This window comes from Bombina bombina, chromosome 8 (assembly GCF_027579735.1).
Source record: "Bombina bombina isolate aBomBom1 chromosome 8, aBomBom1.pri, whole genome shotgun sequence".
Taxonomy (NCBI): domain Eukaryota; kingdom Metazoa; phylum Chordata; class Amphibia; order Anura; family Bombinatoridae; genus Bombina; species Bombina bombina.
In genome coordinates, this window is record NC_069506.1 from 19,676,736 (window position 1) to 19,699,273 (window position 22,538).

At 39.5% G+C, this 22,538-nt stretch overlaps 1 protein-coding gene across 2 annotated transcripts in view; it reads right to left on the minus strand.

Moving 5' to 3' along the window:
• Nucleotides 1-22,538, minus strand: part of KMT2B (lysine methyltransferase 2B) — a 559,096-nt gene that overhangs the window by 409,738 nt on the left and 126,820 nt on the right. For both annotated transcript variants that reach the window (XM_053690169.1, XM_053690168.1), the window contains exon 8: nt 3,039-3,287. In XM_053690169.1, the coding sequence (XP_053546144.1) occupies nt 3,039-3,287 (249 nt within the window). The remainder of the gene's footprint in view (nt 1-3,038; nt 3,288-22,538) is intronic.

Sequence of the window (22,538 nt, forward strand, 5' to 3'; positions counted from 1 at the left end):
CAAGAGTACAAATAGCCCCATCAACTTTGGGGATTTTATCCCAAAACTCCAACCTAACTGCAGGCAAAGGATACAACTTTTTAAACCTAGAATAAGGAATAAAAGAAGTACCAGGCCTATTCCATTCCTTTGAAATCATATCAGAAAAAGCATCAGGAACTGGAAAAGCCTCTGGAGTAACAGGAGGTTTATAAACAGAATTTAAAGTTTACTAGTTTTAGTATAAAGAGGACTAGTTTCCTCAATATCCAAAGTAATCAACACCTCTTAACAAGGAACGAATATACTCCATCTTAAAGAGATAAGTAGATTTGTCAGTGTCAATATCTAAGGTAGGATCTTCTGAACCAGATAGATCCTCATCAGAGGAGGATAATTCAGTATGTTGTCGGTCATTTGAAATTTCATCAACTTTATGAGAAGTTTTAAAAGACTTTAAGTTTATTAGAAGGTGGAATAGCACACAAAGCCATCTGAAACGCATCAGCGATACAATCTTTTATATTCACAGGGATATCATGTACATTAGATGTTGAAGGAACAACAGGCATTGTACTAGTACTGATGGATACATTCTCTGCATGTAAAAGCTTATCATAACAACTGTTAAATACTACAGCTGGAGATATAATCTCCGCTAACTTACAACAAATACACTTAGCTTTGGTAGAACTGTTATCAGGCAGCAGGGTTCCAACAGTGGTTTCTGAGACAGGATCAGATTGAGACATCTTGCAAATGTAAGAGAAAAAAACAACATATAAAGCAAAATGATCAATTTCCTTATATGGCAATTTCAGGAATGGGAAAAAAATGCAAACAGCATAGCCCTCTGAAGCATAAAAAAGGCAAGAGGCATATAGGAAGTGGGGTTTAAATAATACAAAAAAAAAAAATTGCGCCAAGTATGACGCACAACGCAAAATGAAATTTGTTGGCGCCAACAACATCCGGAAGGAAACCTGGTGTCAACTAAGACGCCGGGAATGACGAATTTGCGTCACCGAATGTACCTTTGCGCAAAAAAATTCTCGCGCCAAGAATGACACAATAAATATCAGCATTTTGCGACCTCACAAGCCTAATTTTGCCCGCAAAAATTAATGAAAAACAGTCAATTTGAAGAAAAGACTATACCCCAGATAAGAAAAAATAACTTCCTAACTATGTTTCCCAATTTTGAAACCGATAGTCTGCAAAAGGAAATATACATAAATCTGACTCATGGCAAATAGAAGTACAATACATATATTTAAAACTGCCAAACCATAGCTGAGAGTGTCTTAAAGGGACACTGTACTCAATTTTTTTGTTTTGTGATTCAGATAGAGCATGCAATTTTAAGCAACTTTCTAATGTACTCCTATTACCAAATTTTCTTAATTCTCTTGGTATGTATATTTGAAAAGCAAGAATTTAAGTTTAGATGCCGGCCCATTTTTGATAAACAACCTGGGTTGTCCTTGCTGATTGGACAGCACCAATAAACAAATGCTGTCCATGGTTCTGAACCAAAAATGTGCTGGCTCCTTAGCTTAGATGCCTTCTTTTTCAAATAAAGATATCGAGAACAAAGAAAAATTGATAACAGAAGTAAATTAGAAAGTTACTTAAAATTGCATGCTCTATCCAAATCATGAAAGAACAAAATTGGGTTCAGTATCCCTTTAAGTAATGGAAACATACTTACCGAAAGACACCCATCCACATATAGCAATAGATAGCCAAACCAGTACTGAAAAAGTATCAGTAGAGGTAATTGAATATGAGAGTATATTGTCGATCTGAAAAGGGAGGTAGGAGATGAATCTCTACGACCGATAACAGAGAACCTTTGAAAAGATTTCCCCTAAGGAAAACCATAGAATCAATAGGTGATACTCCCTTCACATCCCTCTGACAAACACTGTACTCAGAGGAATCTGGCTTCAAAATGCTGAGAAGCACATAGCACAGAAGAAAATAAAGCACAAACTTACTTCACCACCTCCATAGGAGGCAAAGTTTGTATAACTGAATTGTGGGTGTGGTGAGGGGTGTATTTATAGTCATTTTGAGGTTTGGGAAACTTTGCCGCTCCTGGTAGGATTGTATATCCCATACGTCACTAGCTCATGGACTCTTGCCAATTACATGAAAGAACTCAGATCTCCTTTTATCACTTTCTATACACACATGCTTCCTTATTTTAGCTCTCTCTGTATACCAAAGTCTAATACTCAGAGAAAACTGAAAATTAGCATGTTATTACATATCTCTCCTATCTCCAGTGTGTGTAATTCTTCTGCTGGCTATGCTTATATAGTTTGTGTGTTTTTGTTTTTTTATTTAATAGATAATACTTAGACATTAAACACTTAATACATGCCATGCACATCACTAATGTTGGGTGCCGCCATTTTAGAAACTAGGTTACACTGCAGGTATCTGAAGGAGAGTTGCTGCACACGTGCAAACGCATCAGCACTGGAATGTAGTGAAAGATTTAAACATGATAGCACTCATAACTAGAGGGAGGCAGGGAATAACCTTCATGCTATGCATATAAGATGTAGTTAGGGTTTTATTTAAAGGGACGTTAAACACTATTTTTTCCTTGCATGATTCAGAGAGAACATACAATTTTAAACAACCTTAAATTTACTTCTGTTCTCCAATTTGCTTCATTTTATTGGTATCCTTTGTTGAACCTAGGTTTACTTTTCAACAAAGGATACAAAAAGAACAAATGTAATAAATAAATTTTTTAGTAATTTAAAATAGAATGCTCTACCTGAATCATGAAAGAAAAAAAAAATGAGTTTAGTGTCCCTTTAAGTATTTACATTTTCAGTTAGGTAGAGTTACCATGGGCAAAATCAGCTATTTTAAATATAAGAATAAAGGTATTGATCTATTTGTAAAACGCATGTAAAATGGATAGTTGGGAACAAATTAAAGGGTAGAAAATAGAGACTGAAAAGCTACAACACCCCAAGCAGTTTATCAATAGTGGATTTTCCAAATTCTGTGCCTGACAACTGGCAGTGTAATCTCACCAGAATCTTGACCTTGCCTCCGACGTGGAGCACTACGAGTGGGCTCATAGTCCGATTCCTCTGAATCAGGGAAGAGATGGTAAAACGAGCGCTGTTTAGCACAGCGCCGGGAAGACTTGCGTTTAAACTGATCAGACTCAAGTTTATCAGAAGCTTCAGTCTCTTCACTGCGCCAGACGTCAGGGAACGTGTCTTCCGACTCTGTAGCGCTGTCCTTTGGTGGAGGAGGGAGTCTAATAACTCCCCGACCTACATGAAAAGCATCATTAAGTGACCATAAGGAGGAGAGAAAAAAAAGGAACAATTTGTTAAACTTTTGGTCTTATTTTGAAAAGGATCAAAAAGCGCTAATTTTCTTAAAGTTTTACATAGTTACATTTTAAGACATTTTTCATAGAAACTGATACATAATTGCATTAAAAAAAAATCCTCCCCTAAATGCTGAACCCCCGACCAAAATAAAATAAATAAATCTAGAATAGTGTGCTTATCGCTACTATCCCCTTTTTTTTCCTTTACATTCTGAATGACAGTGCATGAGGCAGGAGATAATTCATTACCGCTGTGTCTATCACGTCACCTGGCAGAAACTTCACTGTTTTCAACTGGAAACCAATCGCCAACCTCCCTTTCAAGCTCCATCAGTTTTAACCTTTTGCTAAGAGAAGTTGAATAGAACAAAAGAGGGAAAGCAGGAAAAGATCAGCATCACACACCTGGTTTCAGCTGCTGGTGCTCACGGTGTGAAAAAAAATATTTAAAAAGTAAACAAAAACAATATTTTCTTTCACATTCATAGGGAGCAATGAAAGCAGGAAAGGATTCATTACGGTTATACTAGTACCAAAGCAGTGCAAAGCGAGGGTAAGTGTCTGCCAATAAAATAGATGACCCTCATGAGCCTCAGTGTGACAGGTCAACTGCAATATAGAGGCTCTAAACACACTAAAAGGTATGCAAGAGGGCTTCACTGTCACGTAAAGGTTTGAGACAAAAGGATGCAATCAGTAGATGATTCTATTTCTTTCTAAAGACACAGTGAGTCCACGGATCATCTAATAACTATCGGGAATATCATCCCTGCCCAGCAGGAGGCGGCAAAGAGCACCACAGCAAAGCTGTTAAATATCACCTCCCTTCCCTCCAACCCCAGCCATTCTCTTTGCCTACGTTAGAGCAAGGAAGTGGTAAAGTTTAGGTCTTGGAAAGAAGATTATTCAAGCATGATTTTATTATTTTTCAGCAGTGCAAGATTGTTCTGCTTTGTCCTAGGGTGTAGCCATAGTCCATATCAGTCTCTTCAGTAGAGCAGTGGTGGCTTTCAAGCAATGGGAACTTGTGGGGTACAAACCTCACTGTACCTCCCATGTATTTAATGCTGCCCTAACTGTGCAAGCCTGAGTAAGATTACTCAGTCTTTGTTTTATCCACAGGTCCATGTGAGGGAACTGGTCTCTCAAACCTAGTGAGCTGCCTTGCTGCCTGGCAGAAGTCTAAAGGTAAGTGCTAACTTTATTTTTTTCTGGGACACATTGCTGAAAAAGGATGGCACTCTAAAATACGATTGTGGGACAAGAAACATTCGCGTATTGCTAGGGGGATGGTTTTATTAATGGCAGCAATAGTAGGCACTGGGGACGAGGAGACTCATGGATCAGTAGGTGGTGGTTTTGTTGTTACTTCACTCCCCACGGCTTTAGTAATACGTTTAGCCGAACTGGAGGTTAACGTAACGCCCACAATGGGCGGGGTTAGCTTAGGGGGGCAATTTCTGTTGCGCACCTTTTTCCTCCTACACTTCCTGTGTTCCAGAGCGGAGAAATAGCTTTGTCACAGATATAGCAGCGTTGCGGTTACCGGACTACAATTTACAGAAAAATAGAAGTTGAGTCCGGTTTACCTAGCAGAAAATTCACTCCGTTTGCAGTCAGGCAGGTAAGCACCTCCGCAAAGCTAAGCTGAGGTGTAGAGGTTGTCCTGAGTGGGTTTTTTTTTGGATACTTTATTATTTTTATTACAGAAAAATAAATCAGTTTCTTTTTAAAATTTAAAAGGAAAAATAACTTTTTTTGTGGGGTATTTTATAAATAAAATATCCATTTTGTTTATCTATTTATTCTGTTTATTGGTGAATTAAGATGGACCAAGAGGCCCTACAAGATGTTACATGTTCTTTATGTTTTGATGCTAATGTGGAACCACCAATCCCTTTCTGTTCTTCAGGTATTAAGACTTTTTCCTGAGCCAACATTGACTAAGGCGGATGCTGTTCAGGAGTCTGCTGACAATGTTCAAGATATGATGCAGCTTTCTCCTAAAGCGTCCGAAAATGTATCGTCCACACAGCCAGTTCCCTGCGCTTCCTCTCTTACTCCACCTGGAGTTACGTTGCAAGACATCACTTCCCTCATGTCCTCAGCGGTATCTGATGCGTTGTCTGCTTTTCCCATGCTGCCGGGAAAGCGCAAGAGGAAATGTAAACAATCAGTGAGTAAGGTTGCTGACACAGTCGTGGCTATTTCAAATGTCTCCTCCCAGAAATCTGAGGAAGAAGATACTTCGGTAGCATCTGAAGGTGAAATCTCATACTCAGACAGTGTAATTTCTTCTGCTGATACTGAAGTTGTATCTTTCAAGTTTAAGCTTGAACACCTCTGTTTGTTACTTAAGGAGGTTTTGGCTACCCTGGACAACTCTGACACTACTGTCGTAGTCAATTCTAAGAAGTCTAGTAAACTAAAAAAGTACTTTGATGTACCTTCCATGGTGGAGGTTTTCCCAGTACCAGATCGAGCTACAGAAATTATTGCTAAGGAATGTTTTTCGCCATTCAATCTATATTTAAGAAGTTTCCAATAGCAGACTATCGAGGAGTCTTGTCAGACGGTCCCTAAGGTGGAAGGGGCAATTTCCACGTTAGCTAAGGGGACCACAATTCCCATAGACGATAAGTTGTTTCTTTAAAGATCCGATGGATAAGAAATTGGAGGGGTTGCTCAAGAAGATGTATGTACACCAGGGTTTACAATGGCAACCTGCGGTGTGTATTGCTACCGTCACTAGAAATCCAGGATAGGATCAAGGCCCTTAAGTTGGCCAACTCCTTTATTACGGATGCTTCCCTACAGGTTATTAAGCTGGGAGCAAAGAATTCCGGGTTTGACATACTGGCCCGCAGAGCCTTATGGTTAAAAACCTGGTCTACGGATGTGTCTTCCAAGTCTAAGCTTTTGGTGATTCCTTACAAGGGTAAGACCTTAATTGGGCTGGGATTGGCAGAAATTATTTCTGACATTACGGGAGGAAAGGGTCATTTCCTCCCTCAGGACAAGAATAAGCAGGAATAAGCAGAAAGGACGGCAGAGTCATTTTCTTTCCTTTCTAAACTTCAAGGGTAAACCCTTCCCTCCCTTTACCAAGCAGGAACTGTCCAAGCCTTCCTAGAGGTCCAACCAGTCTTGGAACAAGGGAAAGAAATCTAAGAAGCCCGCAATTGACTCAAAGTCGGCATGAAGGGACTGCCCTGATCCGAGACCGGATCTTGTGGGGGGCATACTTTCTTTCTTCACTCAGGCTTGGGTTCGGGATGTTCAGGATCCCTGGGCGGTGGACATCATGTCCCAGGGATACGAAATAGAAGTCAAGACCTTTCCTCCCAGGGGCAGGTTTCTGCTTTCAAGATTATCTGTAGACCAGATAAAAAGAGAGGTGTTCTTACACTGTGTTCGGGACCTTTCCTACCTGGTAGTGATAGTTCCTGTTCCAATGCAGGAACAGGGTCTGGGGTTTTACTCCAATCGGTTTGTGGTTCCCAAAAAAGAGAGGGAACAATTTAGACCAATTTTAGATCTCAAAAGTCTAAACAAATTCCACAGAGTACCATCCATCAAGATGGAAACTATTCGCTCCATTCTTCCCTTGGTTCAAGAGGGTCAATTTATGACAACGGTAGATTTTAAAGGACGCGTACCTGCATGTTCCCATCCACAGGGATCACCACAAGTTTCTGAGGTTTGCATTTCTAGACAAACACTTCCATGCTCAAGCAGTGGAACGGAGATTATGCAGATCTGTCTCCACGATTATATCTGGATCAGGAGACAAGGGATTCTCCTCTTTGGTGGTCGTCTCAGGATCATCCCTCCCAGGGAACCTTCTTCCGCAGACCCACCTGGGTGATTGTGACAACGGATGCCAGCCTACTGGGATGGGGAGCTGTCTGGGGCTCTCTAAAGGTTCAGGGGACATGGACTCAGGAGGAGTCTGTTCTACCCATAAAAGTTCTGGAGCTGAGAGCAATCTTCAATGCTCTTCTGGCCTGGCCTAAGTTAGCCTTGGCCCGGTTTATCAGATTCCAGTCGGACAACATAACTTTGATGACTTACATCAACCATCAGGTCGAAACTCTGAGTTCCTTGGCCATGACAGAGGCAGCCAAGATAATTCAGTGGGCGGAGAACCACAACTGCTGTCTGCGATCCACATTCCAGGAGTGGACAACTGGGAAGCGGATTTCCTGAGCAGACAGACCTTTCACCCGGGGGAGTGGGAACTCCATCCGGAAGTGTTTTCCAGCTTGATAATCAAAATGGGACAGCCAGATCTTATGGCATCTCGGCAGAATGCCAAGCTCCCGAGGTACGGGTCAAGAGACCCCCAGGAGGTACAGAAAGATGCTCTGGCAGTCCCTTGGAATTTCAGTCTTGCATACCTATTACCTGTGTTCGCTCTCCTTCCTCGGGTCATTGCTCGAATCAAACAGGAGAGGGCGTCGGTTATCCTCATTGCACCGGCGTTGCCTCGCAGGATTTGGTATGAAGATCTAGTGGAGATGTCATCTCTCCCCCCTTGGAGACTTCCACTAAGGAAGACCTTCTACTTCAAGTGCCATTCCTTCACCCAAATTTAGTTTCTCGGAAGCTGACTGCTTGGAGATTAATTTTAGAAAAGCGTGGTTTTTCAGAGTCGGTGATTGAGACCATGATTCAGGCTTGTAAGCCTGTTACCAGGAGGATTTACTATAAGATATGGCGTAAATATCTGTAAGGGTGTGAATCCAGAGGCTACTCTTGGAGTAGGGTTCAGATTCCTAGAATTTTGTCTTTTCTCCAAGAGGGCTTAGAGAAAGGTTTATCAGAAAGTTCCTTAAAGGGTCAAATATCTGCCTTGTCTTTTATTACACAAACGTCTGGCGGATGTACCAGACGTGCAATCGTTCTGTCAGACCTTGGTCAGGATCAGGCCTGTGTTTAAACCGGTTACTCCTCCCTGGAGTCTTAACCGTGTTCTTAAGGTTCTTCAACAGGCTCCGTTTGAGCGTATGCATTCCTTAGACATTAAACTGTTATCGTGGAAGGTTTTGTTTCTTGCTATTTTATCTGCTCGTTTCAGAACTCTCGGCATTGCAGTAAGAGTCTCCTTACCTTATTTTTTTATTCGGATAAGGTAGTTTTACGTACTAAGTTATGGTTTCTCCCTAAAGTGGTTTCATATCGGAACATTAATCAGATCATCGTTGTTCCTTCTTTGTGTCCTAATCCTCCTCCTCAGAAGGAACGTCTGCAGCACAACCTAGACATGGTGCGTGCATTGAAACTATTTACAAGCGACTAAGGATTTCCGTCAGTCTTCTGTTCTGTTTGTGGTTTTCTCTGGGAAACGTAAGGGGCAGAAAGCTACGGCTACTTCTCTTTCTTTCTGGCTCAAGCGTATCATTCGCTTGGCCTATGAAACTGCTGGACAGCAGCCTCCTGAGAGAGTTACGGCTCATTCGAGGGCCGTTTCCTCTTCCTGGGCATTCAAAATGAAGCTTCTGTGGAACAGATTTGCAAGGCTGCAACTTGGTCCTCTCTTCACACTTTCTAAATTCTATAAATTTGATACTTTTGCCTCGGCTGAGGCTTCTTTTGGGAGAAAGGTTCTTCAAGCAGTGGTGCCTTCCGTTTAGGTTCCCTGTCTTGTCTCTCACTTATCATCTGTGTCCTTTAGCTTGGGTATTGATTCCCAATAGTAATTAGATGATCTGTGGACTCACTGTGTCATTAGAAAGTAAACTAAATTTATGCTTACCTGATAAATTTCTCTTTCTTTACACGGTGAGTCCACAGCCCGCCCTGTTTTCTTTAAGACAGTTTTTTTTTATATGTTATAAACTTCAGACACCTCTGCACCTTTTGCTTCCTTTCTCTCCTTTTACTTTGGTCAAATGACTGGGGTAGGAGGGAAGGAAGGTGATATTTAACAGCTTTGCTGAGGTGCTCTTTGCCGCCTCCTTCTGGGCAGGGGTGATATTCTCAATAGTAATTAGATGATCCATGGACTCACCGTGCTAAGAAATAAATAAATTTATCAGGTAAGCAAAAATTTCGTTTTTTAGTTCTTTAGAGTAAAAATGAACTTGTTTTGTGTTAGACCACGCTTGGATGATAAGGTGCTAAACTCAGAAAAGGTCTTGAACAATTTCTGAACTATAGAATCCGCAAGTTAAAAAGATGAATGTTATTCTTTGTCTTCTAAGTGCTTCAAGAGGGCTGGGGGGGCAAGAAGAATGAAGCCAATTCAAAGGACTTAAAAATGTCTGTTTTGTAAGCCCAGGTAAAAGCCAGGATAGGACAAAATTGTTTATTTTGGGAGCATTAAAAACTAAATTTTATATATATATGTTCTCACAGTAACAGGATAATGTACACTGGATACAAGAAGGATCCTATTCGTTTGAGCATGTTGAGGACCTTGGACAGCATTACTAATGGAAATCAGGGGAAGAGCATGCGTGAAAAGCATCAGTTCACAATGTGTAAAAAGACACTGTTGTTTACTGCATGAAGTAAATAAATTCAAATGTTTTCGACTGCAGGAGCCAGCGATTTCACTTCTTGTGTTTTAAATTACAAAATAGTAATTGAACCAAAGTCAAGCCAAAACACCTGCAAAGGCCACCTCTGGATCTCTGGTCCTGAATTCATAGAACTTCAAACTCTTGATAACTGAAGTAATCTTGATTGCCTATATGACCTGGATTAAAAATACACCAATTTCTGTATACTGGTGGTGGCTTCCCACTGACATACTGTACCTACTCCCATCTGACTAAACACACATTGGTAGACTTGAGTGCTTCCTGTGGAAAAAAATGTTTATGATCCTCATCCAAAAAAACTAGCAACTGTTCTAAGGGTTTTACCAATTGTGGTGTGGGAGGCAACAACCTCATAAAAGATGTACATTGCTACACTACTATTTGAGAGAACAGCAGGTTATGGTGGGAAGGTCACAATGGTGGAAAAAAAAGTGTAGCTGTAAGGTACCCATGTTACAACAGGCATAGGTAAAACTCCCTGTACAGATGATAAATCACATGTACGCATCATCCTGTTGACAGAAGTATTGCTGGCAGGGTAAAGGGTTTGTTACCGAGCAGGTTATAGCAACACAAGAGATTAATCCAAAATAAAACAAGAATGTGATTCTAGTGCCAGGAAGAGGAGAACTCATAGGCTGGTTGATAATCTACATGTGAAGCTGAAGACACAAATAAAACAATTATGCAAACACCTTATGTAGAATAAACAAGGATGTTTTCTAGACTGCAATAGTTCTGATTTGTTCCCCACACACACACACACACACTATTTTCCATAACAACCAAACTAAATGTTTGTGAACAAATGCAAAATTAAGAAATTGATAATGTTAACGGTGAAGTTAATGGTTATGGAGGTTGCTTGGTGCTAAGTATTAATTTGGTTCCATGACTGCAAGAATGGAGCAAGAGATGGCATATGAACCAGTTGATGCTCAGGATGGGACGAAATTTGCCTAACTTTATTGGTACAACAAAATGGTTGTAATGCCTGAGTTTGCATTACTCCTGTAAAGAGCCACACTCCCAGCAAAAGACTGCACTGCAAGAACAAGGCCTGAATAAAGGAAGGCTTGACAAAAAAAAAAAAAAAAAACTTTTTTATTTTGAGAGAACATGTTTATACTTATTTGTATCTGGAAGTAACCAAGTCCTGGACACACATGCAGGAGACATAGTGAAACACTTTCTTTAAAGGGGCATGATACAAAAATGTATTTCATGGTGGAAGCTTAGAAAAAAGTGTCCAGTTAACTTTATCAAGTTTACTTCACTACCATGTTATTCATTGTTGAAGAGCCTACCTAGGTAGGTAGAGTGCACTGTATGGCTTAACAACAGTGTACACTTTTGAGCATTAGATTAAAAGGAAGCATTTGCACAATGTAGAACATTGTTTAAAGCATTCATGCAAAACTGCTACCTTAGAGTGCTCCAGACTAGTGTATGCTCCTGAGCCTGACTACCCACCTGATTTTCAACAAAGGATGCCAAAAGAACAAAGTAAATCAGACATTTTATTAAAATAATAAGCTTTTTTAAACTAGGTAAAGGTTTCTAACCAATTGCAAAGTTAGACATCACTAGGCATGAGTCTGGGCTCAATAGGCTTGGTCTTTTATTTTCCATAAAAATCTTTTTGGAGAAACAGTAGGTAATAGGCTCTTAAAGCATGTGAAAGGCTACGTACAAAAGGAAAATAAGTTAGGTACAGACATATAAGTCTTGGGCCACTTAACTCTAGCTTCAAAAGATGCATGGCACCTTCCAATGAAATAGCAATATACATCTGATCCAGGGATATCACGCAGCTCTCAAGAGCGGATTCTGCTCAACCAAGAGAGTGCTTACTCACGTTTCAATTTGCACTTTATTATTTCTGTGCGACACAGTCTGAGCGATTTGGACCTGAGTGACTTTCTTCCACCTACATCCTGCCCTTTACCTTATTCCACCACAACATGTCAAGTGTCAGATCTCAAAAAGAATTCTATGTTTTGGCAAAGACAATTCCTGCTTGTGGTTTCCATAGGATAGTGTGAAGTGTGACTGCTCCCGCTCCTTGGATTGAGATAGAGCTGGACAGAAGGAGGTGGCATCTTCCTGTTGATTAATTTAAATTAGTTGCTTCCCCCAAGTGGAGGTTTGACAGTGACCCAATGGTAATGACTGATCTCCTGCTTTTTGTGTTCTCACTATTTCCATAAGAGAAACCATTCTTAATCTATAAAAACAGTTATCAAAATGTATTTAGCTATGTCTCAAGGCTGATGGACAGGAACAGAACATATAGTAAGGTGACCCTTCCTGCTGTATGCAGTCAGGTGGTGGACAAAATACAATCCACATATTATTTAGGGGAAAAAATATAAAAGTGTTTTGGTAAAAGGCTTTACAGAAATAAGCAAAGAAAATGAATTCACAAAATTTAGGTAAGAAATTCATTTTCTCTTTACTTACTATTAAAGTCAAATTTACCACAAAAAAAAAAAAAAAGGATTACCAGACAGTAACTAACAGTTTTGTAATTCAATGCTGCTTAAGATTTTGCAAAGAAAAAAAAAAAAGGAAATAAAAAATGCAATAATTATTGCAGAATTGAAATCCTCACCTGAAGCATGCAAGGTGCACTGTTTCATGGATTGTGTGCTGAGAAATCTTCACTTTTGTCTTGCATAAAGTGGGAGGATTTTACATCTTCTACACATGAAGTAGATTACTGCCATTGTTGCAGCTGTCCTTAGACCTTTTAAAATGTGTTTCTTCTGTGAGACTTTGATAAGGTCATAGTTATCTTGCCTAGAACCAAACCTTTACTACATAAATGAGGAAATAACAGTCTCGTTGTCCGTGCATTGGTTCCAAACTAGGTAAGTCATGGTTATAGAACAAGAGGTAGATCTTACAGGAGATACAAATTATTGGACTGTTGTCTAATATGTAGAATAACGCAGAATAACTGGATAATTAAAAGGCAATTGTGCCGACCCGGTCCTGGATATGACTGAAAAAGCAGATACATGACATTTAAAAGGCACTGGTAAAGTCCTTGACGGAAGCTCAAGAAATCTTTGATACCTCCTAGATTGGTACCTGAAGATGCTCTTAGTTTCCTGGCTTCCAAGAAGAGAAAGGTTTCCGTAACTTAATATATTAAACTGGTAGAATTATTTGTGGCTTTCAGCAGTATTTATGACTATATATTACAAACTTGTTCTATTCAGCTTGTGCTACTAAGATTTAAGGTGTTCAATAATAGATTTTCTGGCATTCTGTGGCTGGAATACTTGACCATGGGAGAGAAGATTGTAGCCTTAATGGGACAGTCAATGGAGTTCAGTAGAGGAAACCAGAGTCTTCTTGGCCTATGTGGAATCACTGCCACCACTTCCGTTTAGTCTTTTTATTGTTTCCTTAGAACAAAAACAAAAAGTAAAAAAGAAAAAAAAAAAACAAAAAAAAAACTGAAAACTTCCCAAATTAGGAGTTTAATACAATGCACCAGAAAATGCAAAATACTGCATGGCAACGAACAAAAGAATAAAAGCAAAAATTTATTTTATTTTATTTTTTTTAACATGCCAAAAGCATGCTAAACAAAAATTGTGCCAAGTAATGTCCCATTAAAATAAAACAACTTAGTGCTTTCCTCTTGGAGTCCACTTTCCATACAAAAGTACACACTCCCTAGGCATCTACAATGCCTGCATGCAAATATTCAAAAATTTAAAAAAAAAAAAAATCATGAATTTCTTGAAATGAACGAAGAACAGAGAAAGTGAAAGATTACAGATCTATCCGCAAACATTAAAAAAAAAAAAAAATATCAAGGTTGTTCTTTGTACAGCAGCCTATCCAGAGGACAGGAACAAGAGTAAGGCAGGAGAGTTGCTTGCTGAATATGTTAGGATTCTGTCCATCAGCACCGAGTTGGAGCACCACTACCAAATTAGCTTAAATACAGTTTTGTTTTTTGAATAGATATTATAAAAATCACAAATATATATAAAGTAACCTGTTCCATTTCCAAACAGGGAGAAATTGTGACAGCCCTAGGAAAGTTGTGTCAAAGATGGTCTTTTTCAGTTCGGTATTAGCTGTCAGATTAGGTGTCAGATTCCTTCTCATTAACAATATTTCACTGCAACTTGTGCATTGTTTTCCTATGTCAGCAGACCTAAATGCCTTTAATAAATGATGCCCTACAACTTATTCCCACATGATAAGTTCAGCTCTTACAATTGAGAATGAAAAGTAAATTTCATACACTAAAACATTTTCTTTGCTTTTATCTATAAAAAGCATTTACCATATGAGTTCATCTCCAGCTCCATGCTGATGGACAGGAATAACACACCCATTCACAACGTTTAATCGGCCTACTTGCAGCTCTTCTGCCCCACTCTTTGTTCCTAGTAGTCAGACAGTAAAGTCTAAAATACAAAAACACTAAATGGGAGGGCTCTGGTAAATGCTCGTATAGATATAAACAAAGAAAAATGGTTTAGAATATATAAAAAAAATCAAAACAAATCCGGGGTTACTATAAAAACGCAGATTTACAAAATGAGTTATGCTGGAGATTTACAAAAGCACTTTGCTTTGTACAGAAAAAAAAAAAACCTTCAGCTGAGAAGCAATAACCAATTAAAATTCAGAATTTGAGACTCACATCTACAGTAATAAACTAAAAAACTTGCCTTGCAAATAAAAAAAAAAAATTCTACAGAAAGCCTTGCCCTCATAATTTAAAAATTTACAACATAAAAAAAATCACATACAAAGTATTGACCTTTAGAAGTTTAATAAAAATATATAAACGTTTTATGTACTTATTACCCTTAGTCATGCTGGATTTTTTTTGTGTGTAGCAAAGTCCCCGTAATAAAGAGGTTTTAAATATTAGGTGGTGGTGTCACTTTTTTGTAGTTTTGGAATGTTTATATATCTATATATAACTATGCCCTGCAAGAAAGTAAACTTACAGATATTCCTAAACACTTGAAAAGGAGGCAATACCAAAATACAAAAGAAGATGGAGAAAACACATTTTGGACTTAAAGTGAGATTCCAACCAAAATTGTAATCCACATGAATTCATTTCAGTTTTGTATAGAATCATTTTTTCTAATAAACATGCATTAGCAAAAAGGTTACTAATAAAAGCTATAGCGGTTTCAAAAGTGTATTTAAGTATGCACTGTGCACCAGCATTTTAAACATAACTTGCTCAGAGACCCTAAGTAGCTTGTGCCATATAGTAATAATTCAATTTGTTAATTGCAGACATGTTACAAGCCCGACTGGCTCTCTAAGCAGCTGTATTTAAAAAGCTAGTGCACTGAGAATATCTAGCTATCCATCACATGCATGTGCAGAGAAAAATGCTAACACTGAACCAGCGATAGCTTTTTACTAAAAGCATTTTTGCCAATACATGTACATTGCAAATATGTTTCTATTCAAAAGGTGTAATTCATCTACGTGCATTTAAATTTTGACCGGAATGTCCCTTTAAAGGGATACTGAACACAAATTTTTTCATTCATGATTCAGATAGAGCATGCAATTTTAAGCAACTTTCTAATTTACTCTGATTAATTTTTCTTCATTTTCTTGCTATCTTTATTTGAAAAAGCAGGAATGTAAGGTTACAAGCCAGCCCATTTTTGGTTCAAACCCTGGATAGTGCTTTCTGATTGGTGAATACCATTTAGCCACCAATCAGCAAGTACAACCTAGGTGCTGAACCAAAGATGGGCAGGCTCGTAAGCTTACATTCCTGCTTTCTTAAATAAAGATACCAAGAGAACGAATACAAATTGAAAGTAGGAGTAAATTATGTTGCTTAAAATTGCATGCTCTATCTGAATCATGAAAGAAAAAATGTGGGTTCAGTATCCCTTTAAGTTAAACACACAAAAGGGTACTGCAAAATTTGATCACATTCGGTAAACTTGAACCCTGTTACAAAGCTTGTAGTAATGATAGACTCTGTAAAAGCAACCCCTTAAACAGGTCTTTTCAAGTATTATTTGGTTCTGTTCATACTATTGGCATTAAGAAAAGATCCAAGTTACTGATCTAAAACTTCAGAGCCATTGCTTTCTGCTGCTTGAGAAAATAAGTTCTATGAAGAATCTCTTCAGGTCTTATGTGATTCTGTGATTATGTCTATTATCAGTGTTTATCCTATTAGGGATTTACAAATAAGTTACCCAGTTGCGGATTACACTTCTCTACCACCAGTATGTATGAATGCTATCGAGTAAAAGCATTTCCTTGAAGAAAAAAAACTCAAAATGCATTTCAGAATTGCTCACCACAAAACAGAATCTTCTTTAAAACCCCATTACAGGCACTTCTTTAACAAGCTGCTAAAGGGTTCAAATACATATGTTAAACCAACAAAAGCATTTCACTGTAGGAATCAACAAGAACATAGTCGGTCTTTGGCTTCCCAATCCCTGATGATGTGAGTTATGTTGGGCATTCGGAAGAAGGTTCCATGCCAAGACTGAAAATCTATCCACTTAAAATATTGCTGTGCCTTGGAAAGATGAATAAAGCTCTACAGAGAGTAAAAAATGCATTGCTGCAGCTCAGAGGCGGATTAACATGTTGTCCATAGCTGCTATTAATTCTCTTATTAGTAAACTGTTACACATATGTCCACTTTCAGGATGGTTTAGAAGAACCACCCAGACCAATAAGTATTCTAAATGAAAACACTGCAACAAATATATTAATCTAGTAACACAGGGTAAGTGGGTGCGCTTAAACCATATACCTTTAGCCACGCTCTACTGATCTACTCCTTCCAAATAGATCTAAATAATGAAAGCATTAAACACACAAATCCTGAGCCAACGCTATACAATTGATTAGCAGGTAAATGTTTTTTAGAATGTGTAAATATGTTAATCACTATGCTGCTTACGCTTCAGATTAATAAAATGGCTATAAAACAGCAAATACAAAAATTAAATATTTAATCTTCCATATATTAAAAATAACAATAGTTATATTATAAAACACCTTTTTAACAACTTTAAGAGATTTAAAATAATGTGAGCGAGATTGAGGGACATCTACCTTGAAACCACCTTAGGTACATTCTGCTGGATATTTGTTAAAATAAAGTTGTGCATTGTAAGGTGCCTTAATTTATAATTGGTTAAAATACCTCCATCTTCATGCTCTAACAGAGCTTTCCGCTTTATATTGATTCTCCCAGGTAAGGGGAAATCCTGTTACTGGGAATGGTCTTCTCCTTGACTATGTGGGCACAATGAGTGTTTGGAATTGCCTCGGAATGTATCTGTCACGACCCTAGCGAATCCAACTCTCTGAAAGTTGGTGTGTGTGTCACGTGATCAGCCACACACTACTGTCAATCTCTTCTCCTATCCCATGTAGCAACGTGTGGTGCTATTGTTGTGTAGCAGTTCATGTAACTGCACAGCAGTGTCCAATGTGTGGTTGCGTAAAAACAAAAAAAATGTATGCTTACCTGATAAATTTCTTTCTTTCTGGACATGGAGAGTCCACAACGTCATTACAATTACAAGTGGGATATTCAACTCCTGGCCAGCAGGAAGAGGAAAAGAGCACCCCAGCAAAGCTGTTAAGTGCAATTTCCCTTACCCATAATCCCCAGTCAAAGGAAAATGGAAAAAGAAGAAACACAAGGGTGAAAAAGTTGCCTGAAGTATACTAAAAAAAAACCTGCCGAAATATAATTAAAAAAAGGAGGAATGGGTCGTGGACTCTCCATGTCCGGAAAGAAATTTATCAGGTAAGCATAAATTTTATTTTCTTTCCTAAGACATGGAGAGTCCACAACGTCATTCCAATTACTAGTGGGAAACAATACCCAAGCTAGAAGACACAGAATGAACAGGGAGGGAGAAAAAAAGGCAGGCGGACCTAAACAGAAGGCACCACTGCTTGAAGAACCTGTCTCCCAAAAGAAGCCTCAGCAAAAGTATCAAATTTGTAGAATTTGGAAAAAGTATGCAAAGAGGACCATGCTGCCGCCTTGCTAATCTGTTCCACAGAAGCTTCAATTTTGAAAGTCCAAGAAGAGGAGACAGCCCTAGTGGAATGACCCGTAATTCTCTCAGGAGGCTGATGTCCAGCAGTCTCATAAGCCAAACAAATCAAACATCTCAACCAGAGAGATGGAGTAGCAGAAGTAGCCTTCTGACCATTATGTTTTCCAGAGAAAACAACAAACAGGGCAGAAGATAGCCGAAAATCTTTAGTACCTTGTAAGTAAAATTTTAGAGCTTGCACAACCTCCAAGTTATGCAAAAGACGTTCCTTATGAGAAGGATTAGGACAAAAAGGAACAACAATTTCCTGATTAATGTTTCGATCTGACACCACCTTAGTGAGAAAATCCAATTTAGTACGAAGGACCGCCTTATCAGCATGAAAAATAAGGTAGGGGAATCACACTGCAGAGCTGAAAGCTCAGACACTCTGCAAGTGGAAGAAATAGCAAGGAGGAACAAAACCTTCCAAGATCATTTTATATCAACAACATGCATCGGCTCAAACAGAGCCTGCTGCAAAACTTTAAGAACTAGATTAAGGCTCCACAGGGGAGCAACAGGTTTAAACACAGGCCTGATTCCAATCAGGGCCTGAACAAAAGCTTGAACATCTGGTAAGTCAGCCAGATGTTTGTGCAAAAGGACAGTGCAGAAATCTGACCGATAAACCCTTCTCCAGGCCATCCTGAAGAAAAGACAAAATCCGGGGAATCCTCACCCAGCTCCAGGAGAAACCCTTAGATTCGCACCAATAAAGATATTTACGCATTATCTTATGGTAAATTTTGCGAGTAACAGGTTTGCGAGCCTGGAGCATAGTTTCAATGACAGCTTCAGAAAAACCAAGTCTAGACAGAACTAGGCGTTCAATTTCCAAGCAGTCAGCTTCAGAGAATCTAGGGTTGGATGGAGGAAAGGACCCTGAATTAGAAGGTCCTTCCTCAGAGGTAACCTCCAAGGGAGGTAGAGATGACATCGGTACCAGATCCGCAAACCAGGCAGGAGAAATTAGAATCAGACGCTCTCTCCCGTTTGATACAAGCAATGACTTGTGGAAGAAGAGCAAAACGGAGGAAATAGGTATGCTAGACCGAAATTCCAAGGAACCGCCAGAGCATCTATCAGAGCGGCCTGAGGATCCCTTGATCTTGATACGTACTTTAGAAGCTTGCCGTTTTGACGAGACGCCATCAGATCCAACTCCGGAACCCCCCACCTGAGGGTTATCCTTGAGAACACATTCGGATGGAGAACCCACTCCCCGGGATGAAAGGTATATCTGCTCAGAAAATCCGCCTCCCAATTGTCTCCTATCTGCCATCCACATTCCAGGAGTGGACAGTCATGAGCTTCTGCCCACTGCAGAATGCGAGGCACCTCCTTTATGGCCAAGGAACTCCGAGTCCCTCCCTGGTGGTTGATGTAAGCCACTGAGGTGATGTTGTCCGACTGGAATCTGATAAACCGGACTAAAGATAATGGAGGCCAAGCTTTCAGGGCATTGAAGAATGCTCTCAACTGCAGGATGTTAATGGGAAGAGAGGACTCTTCCCGAGACCACAATCCCTGACCCTTCAGAGAACCCCAAACAGCTCCCCAGCCTGACAGGCTGGAGTCCGTAGTCACAATCACCAAGGACAGTCTCAGGAAACAAGTTCTGAGATAGATTTATTGGGAAATCCACCATGAAAGTCTCTTGATGGGAGTCCAGATTTATCCTCTGTGATAAATGTGAATGATCTCTGTTCCATTGACAGAGCATGCAAAGCTGCAGTGGTCGCAAATGGAACCGAGCAAAAGGAATGATGTCCATAGAAGCCCCCATCAGACCAATCACCTCCATGCATTGAGCCACTGATGGACAAAAGGCAGACTAGAGGGAAAGGCAGGAAGCAAGAAGTTTGGATTTTCTGACATCCGTCAGGAAAATCTTCATGGACAGAGAATCTATGATTGTCCCTAGGAAAATCACTCTTGTAGATGGAACTAGAGAACTCTTTTCCAGATTCCACTTCCACCCGTGGGAACATAGAGACAATATCTCTGTATGAGATTCTGCTAGTTGCAAAGAGGGTGCCTGAACCAAGATGTTGTCTAGATAAGGCACCACCAATTCCCTGGGATCTGATCACTGCCAATAGAGCTCCCAGAACCTTTGTGAATATTTTAGGAGCTGTGGCAAGACCAAACGGAAGAGCAATAAACTGGAAATGCTTGTCCAGAAAGGCAAACATTAGGAACTGACAAAATTTAATAGAAATTTTTAATTTTTGAGAAGAATCCTTTAAAGAAACCTTTCAAATTGTCTGAAGTTCAAACCGGACAGGAATTGACACCCCGCTGGACAGAGGAAAACGAGACCTTTCTGTAAGGATCTTCTCCTTGCACTGAAAAAAAACGATCCGTTGATGGAAGTATAATAAAACTTAGCATCCGATAGAGCCCTGCAATGCGATACACCTCAGCGTAATGAAGGCTCATTAAGCTCCGCTCTGGAATACAGGAAGTGCAGGCGTCACGTGAGCGAGGTGAAAAACGAACTGTGCCACTAGAAAGGGGGCGAAAATTAAACTGCTCACGGATTTACTGTTTAATAAAAATAAGTCTCTGTTTCCCCAAAACATATCAGAATACACAAAACAACGTGCCCTGTATTCCGGTAATGAAAACACCATCCTTCTGACCTTTATCTCTCAAAGATATAAGTCCCTCTAGCCAAATAACGTCTCACATTTAAACCAAAACTGTATTTATGCCAAATAAAGTATCCTTAATTTATAAGGAAATGCATGTCCCATTGCCATAATCTGTCCTAAGAATCCTTCTTATAAAAGATATATGTCCTAATTTTGATCATAATGAGGATAAACCTCTTAAGTGCTGCTGTCCTTCAATACCTAGAAGGATAAGGCACTTACTTGAGATCCAGATGCAGGACTGATGCTGCTACGTAGGTGTGACAGGCACTTCGCTCCCTGTCATTGAAGTGTAGAAAAAGAAATAAGAGTAACTAACTCTGGCTTTCTGCAAAGGGGTAGCAAAATGTTACAAGTAAAGCAAAGACTACCTTACTGCCTTTTAACTGCTTAAAAGCCACCACTACTCTTACTCAAGAGATCGACATGGACACAGCTAGACCCCAATCCTTGCTTGCAGGGAAAAATACAGATAAAAGGATCAAATATCTTCAGACACCAACTTCGCACATCCTACATTTACAGAGGCAAAGAGAATGACTGGGGATTATGGGTAAGGGAAGTTACACTTAAAGGGACACTGAACCCAAATTTGTTCATTTGTAATTCAGAAAGAGCATGCAATTTTAAGCAGCTTTTTAATTTACTCCTATTATCAATTTTTCTTCGTTCTCTTGCTATCATTATTTGAAAAAGGAGGAAACTAAGCTTTTTTTGGTTTCAGTACTCTGGACAGCACTTTTTTATTGGTTGATGAATTTATCCACCAATCAGCAAGGACAACCCAGGTTGTTCACCAAAAATGGGCCTGCATCTAAACTTCTTCTATTCTTGCATTTCAAATAAAGATACCAAGATAATGAAGAAAATTTGATAAGAGTAAATTCGAAATTTGCTTAAAATTTCATGTTCAATCTGAATCACGAAATTAAATTTTTGGGTACAGTGTCCCTTTAACAGCTTTGCTGGGGTGCTCTTTGCCTCCTCCTGCTGGTCAGGAGTTGAATATCCCACTAGTAATTGGAATGACATTCTGAACTCTCCATGTCTTAAGAAAGAAAATAATTTAACTACTTTTTGACCCACTTCAATGTCCTGAAGAATGTCAGGACGTTTAAGGGGTTTATAGATTAGCGCAAAACAGTGGCAAAAAGTGCAGAAATATGAAGCAGGTTTAAAGGATAATTCCCCTAATAATGGAGTAATGTTCAACCGGTTTCACCCTCTCAAAGAGATCTTGATAAAGTGGGTCAAAAAAAGTGGTTAGAACTCTTTCTAAGCAACCACACGTTTAACAGTTTGACATTTATGCCCGACTAAATTTGCCTGGTCAACTGTGCTATTGTGACATGGAAGCACTCAGGAGAGAGAGCCTCCCAGTCACAAAGGGGCAGATCACGCAAGCTCAGAGTGGCGGACAAGTGCCAAAGCACATAAAAACCGCCTGTTGTATCATTCACTAGAGTTCCAAACTGCCTCTCTGGAAGCAACATCAGCACAATAACTGTGCATCGGGAGCTTCATAAAAACTTAAATTATGCTTACCTGATAATTTTCTTTTCTTCTGATGGGGAGAGTCCACAGATGCATTCATTACTTTGGGAAATGCAAAACCTTGCCACCAGTAGGCGGTAAAGACACCCCAGCCAAAGGCTTAAATACCTCCCCCCACTAACCTCATCCCCCAGTCATTCTGCCAAGGGAACAAGGAACAGTAGGAGAAATACCAGGGTGAATAAGGTGCCAGAAGAAATAGTCGCCCAGAGATAAAAACTTGTGCGGGGAGCTGTGGACTCTACCCGTCAGAAGAAAAGAAAATTATCAGGTATACATAATTTAAGTTTTTCTTGTAAAACGGGGAGAGTCGGCAGCTGCATTTATT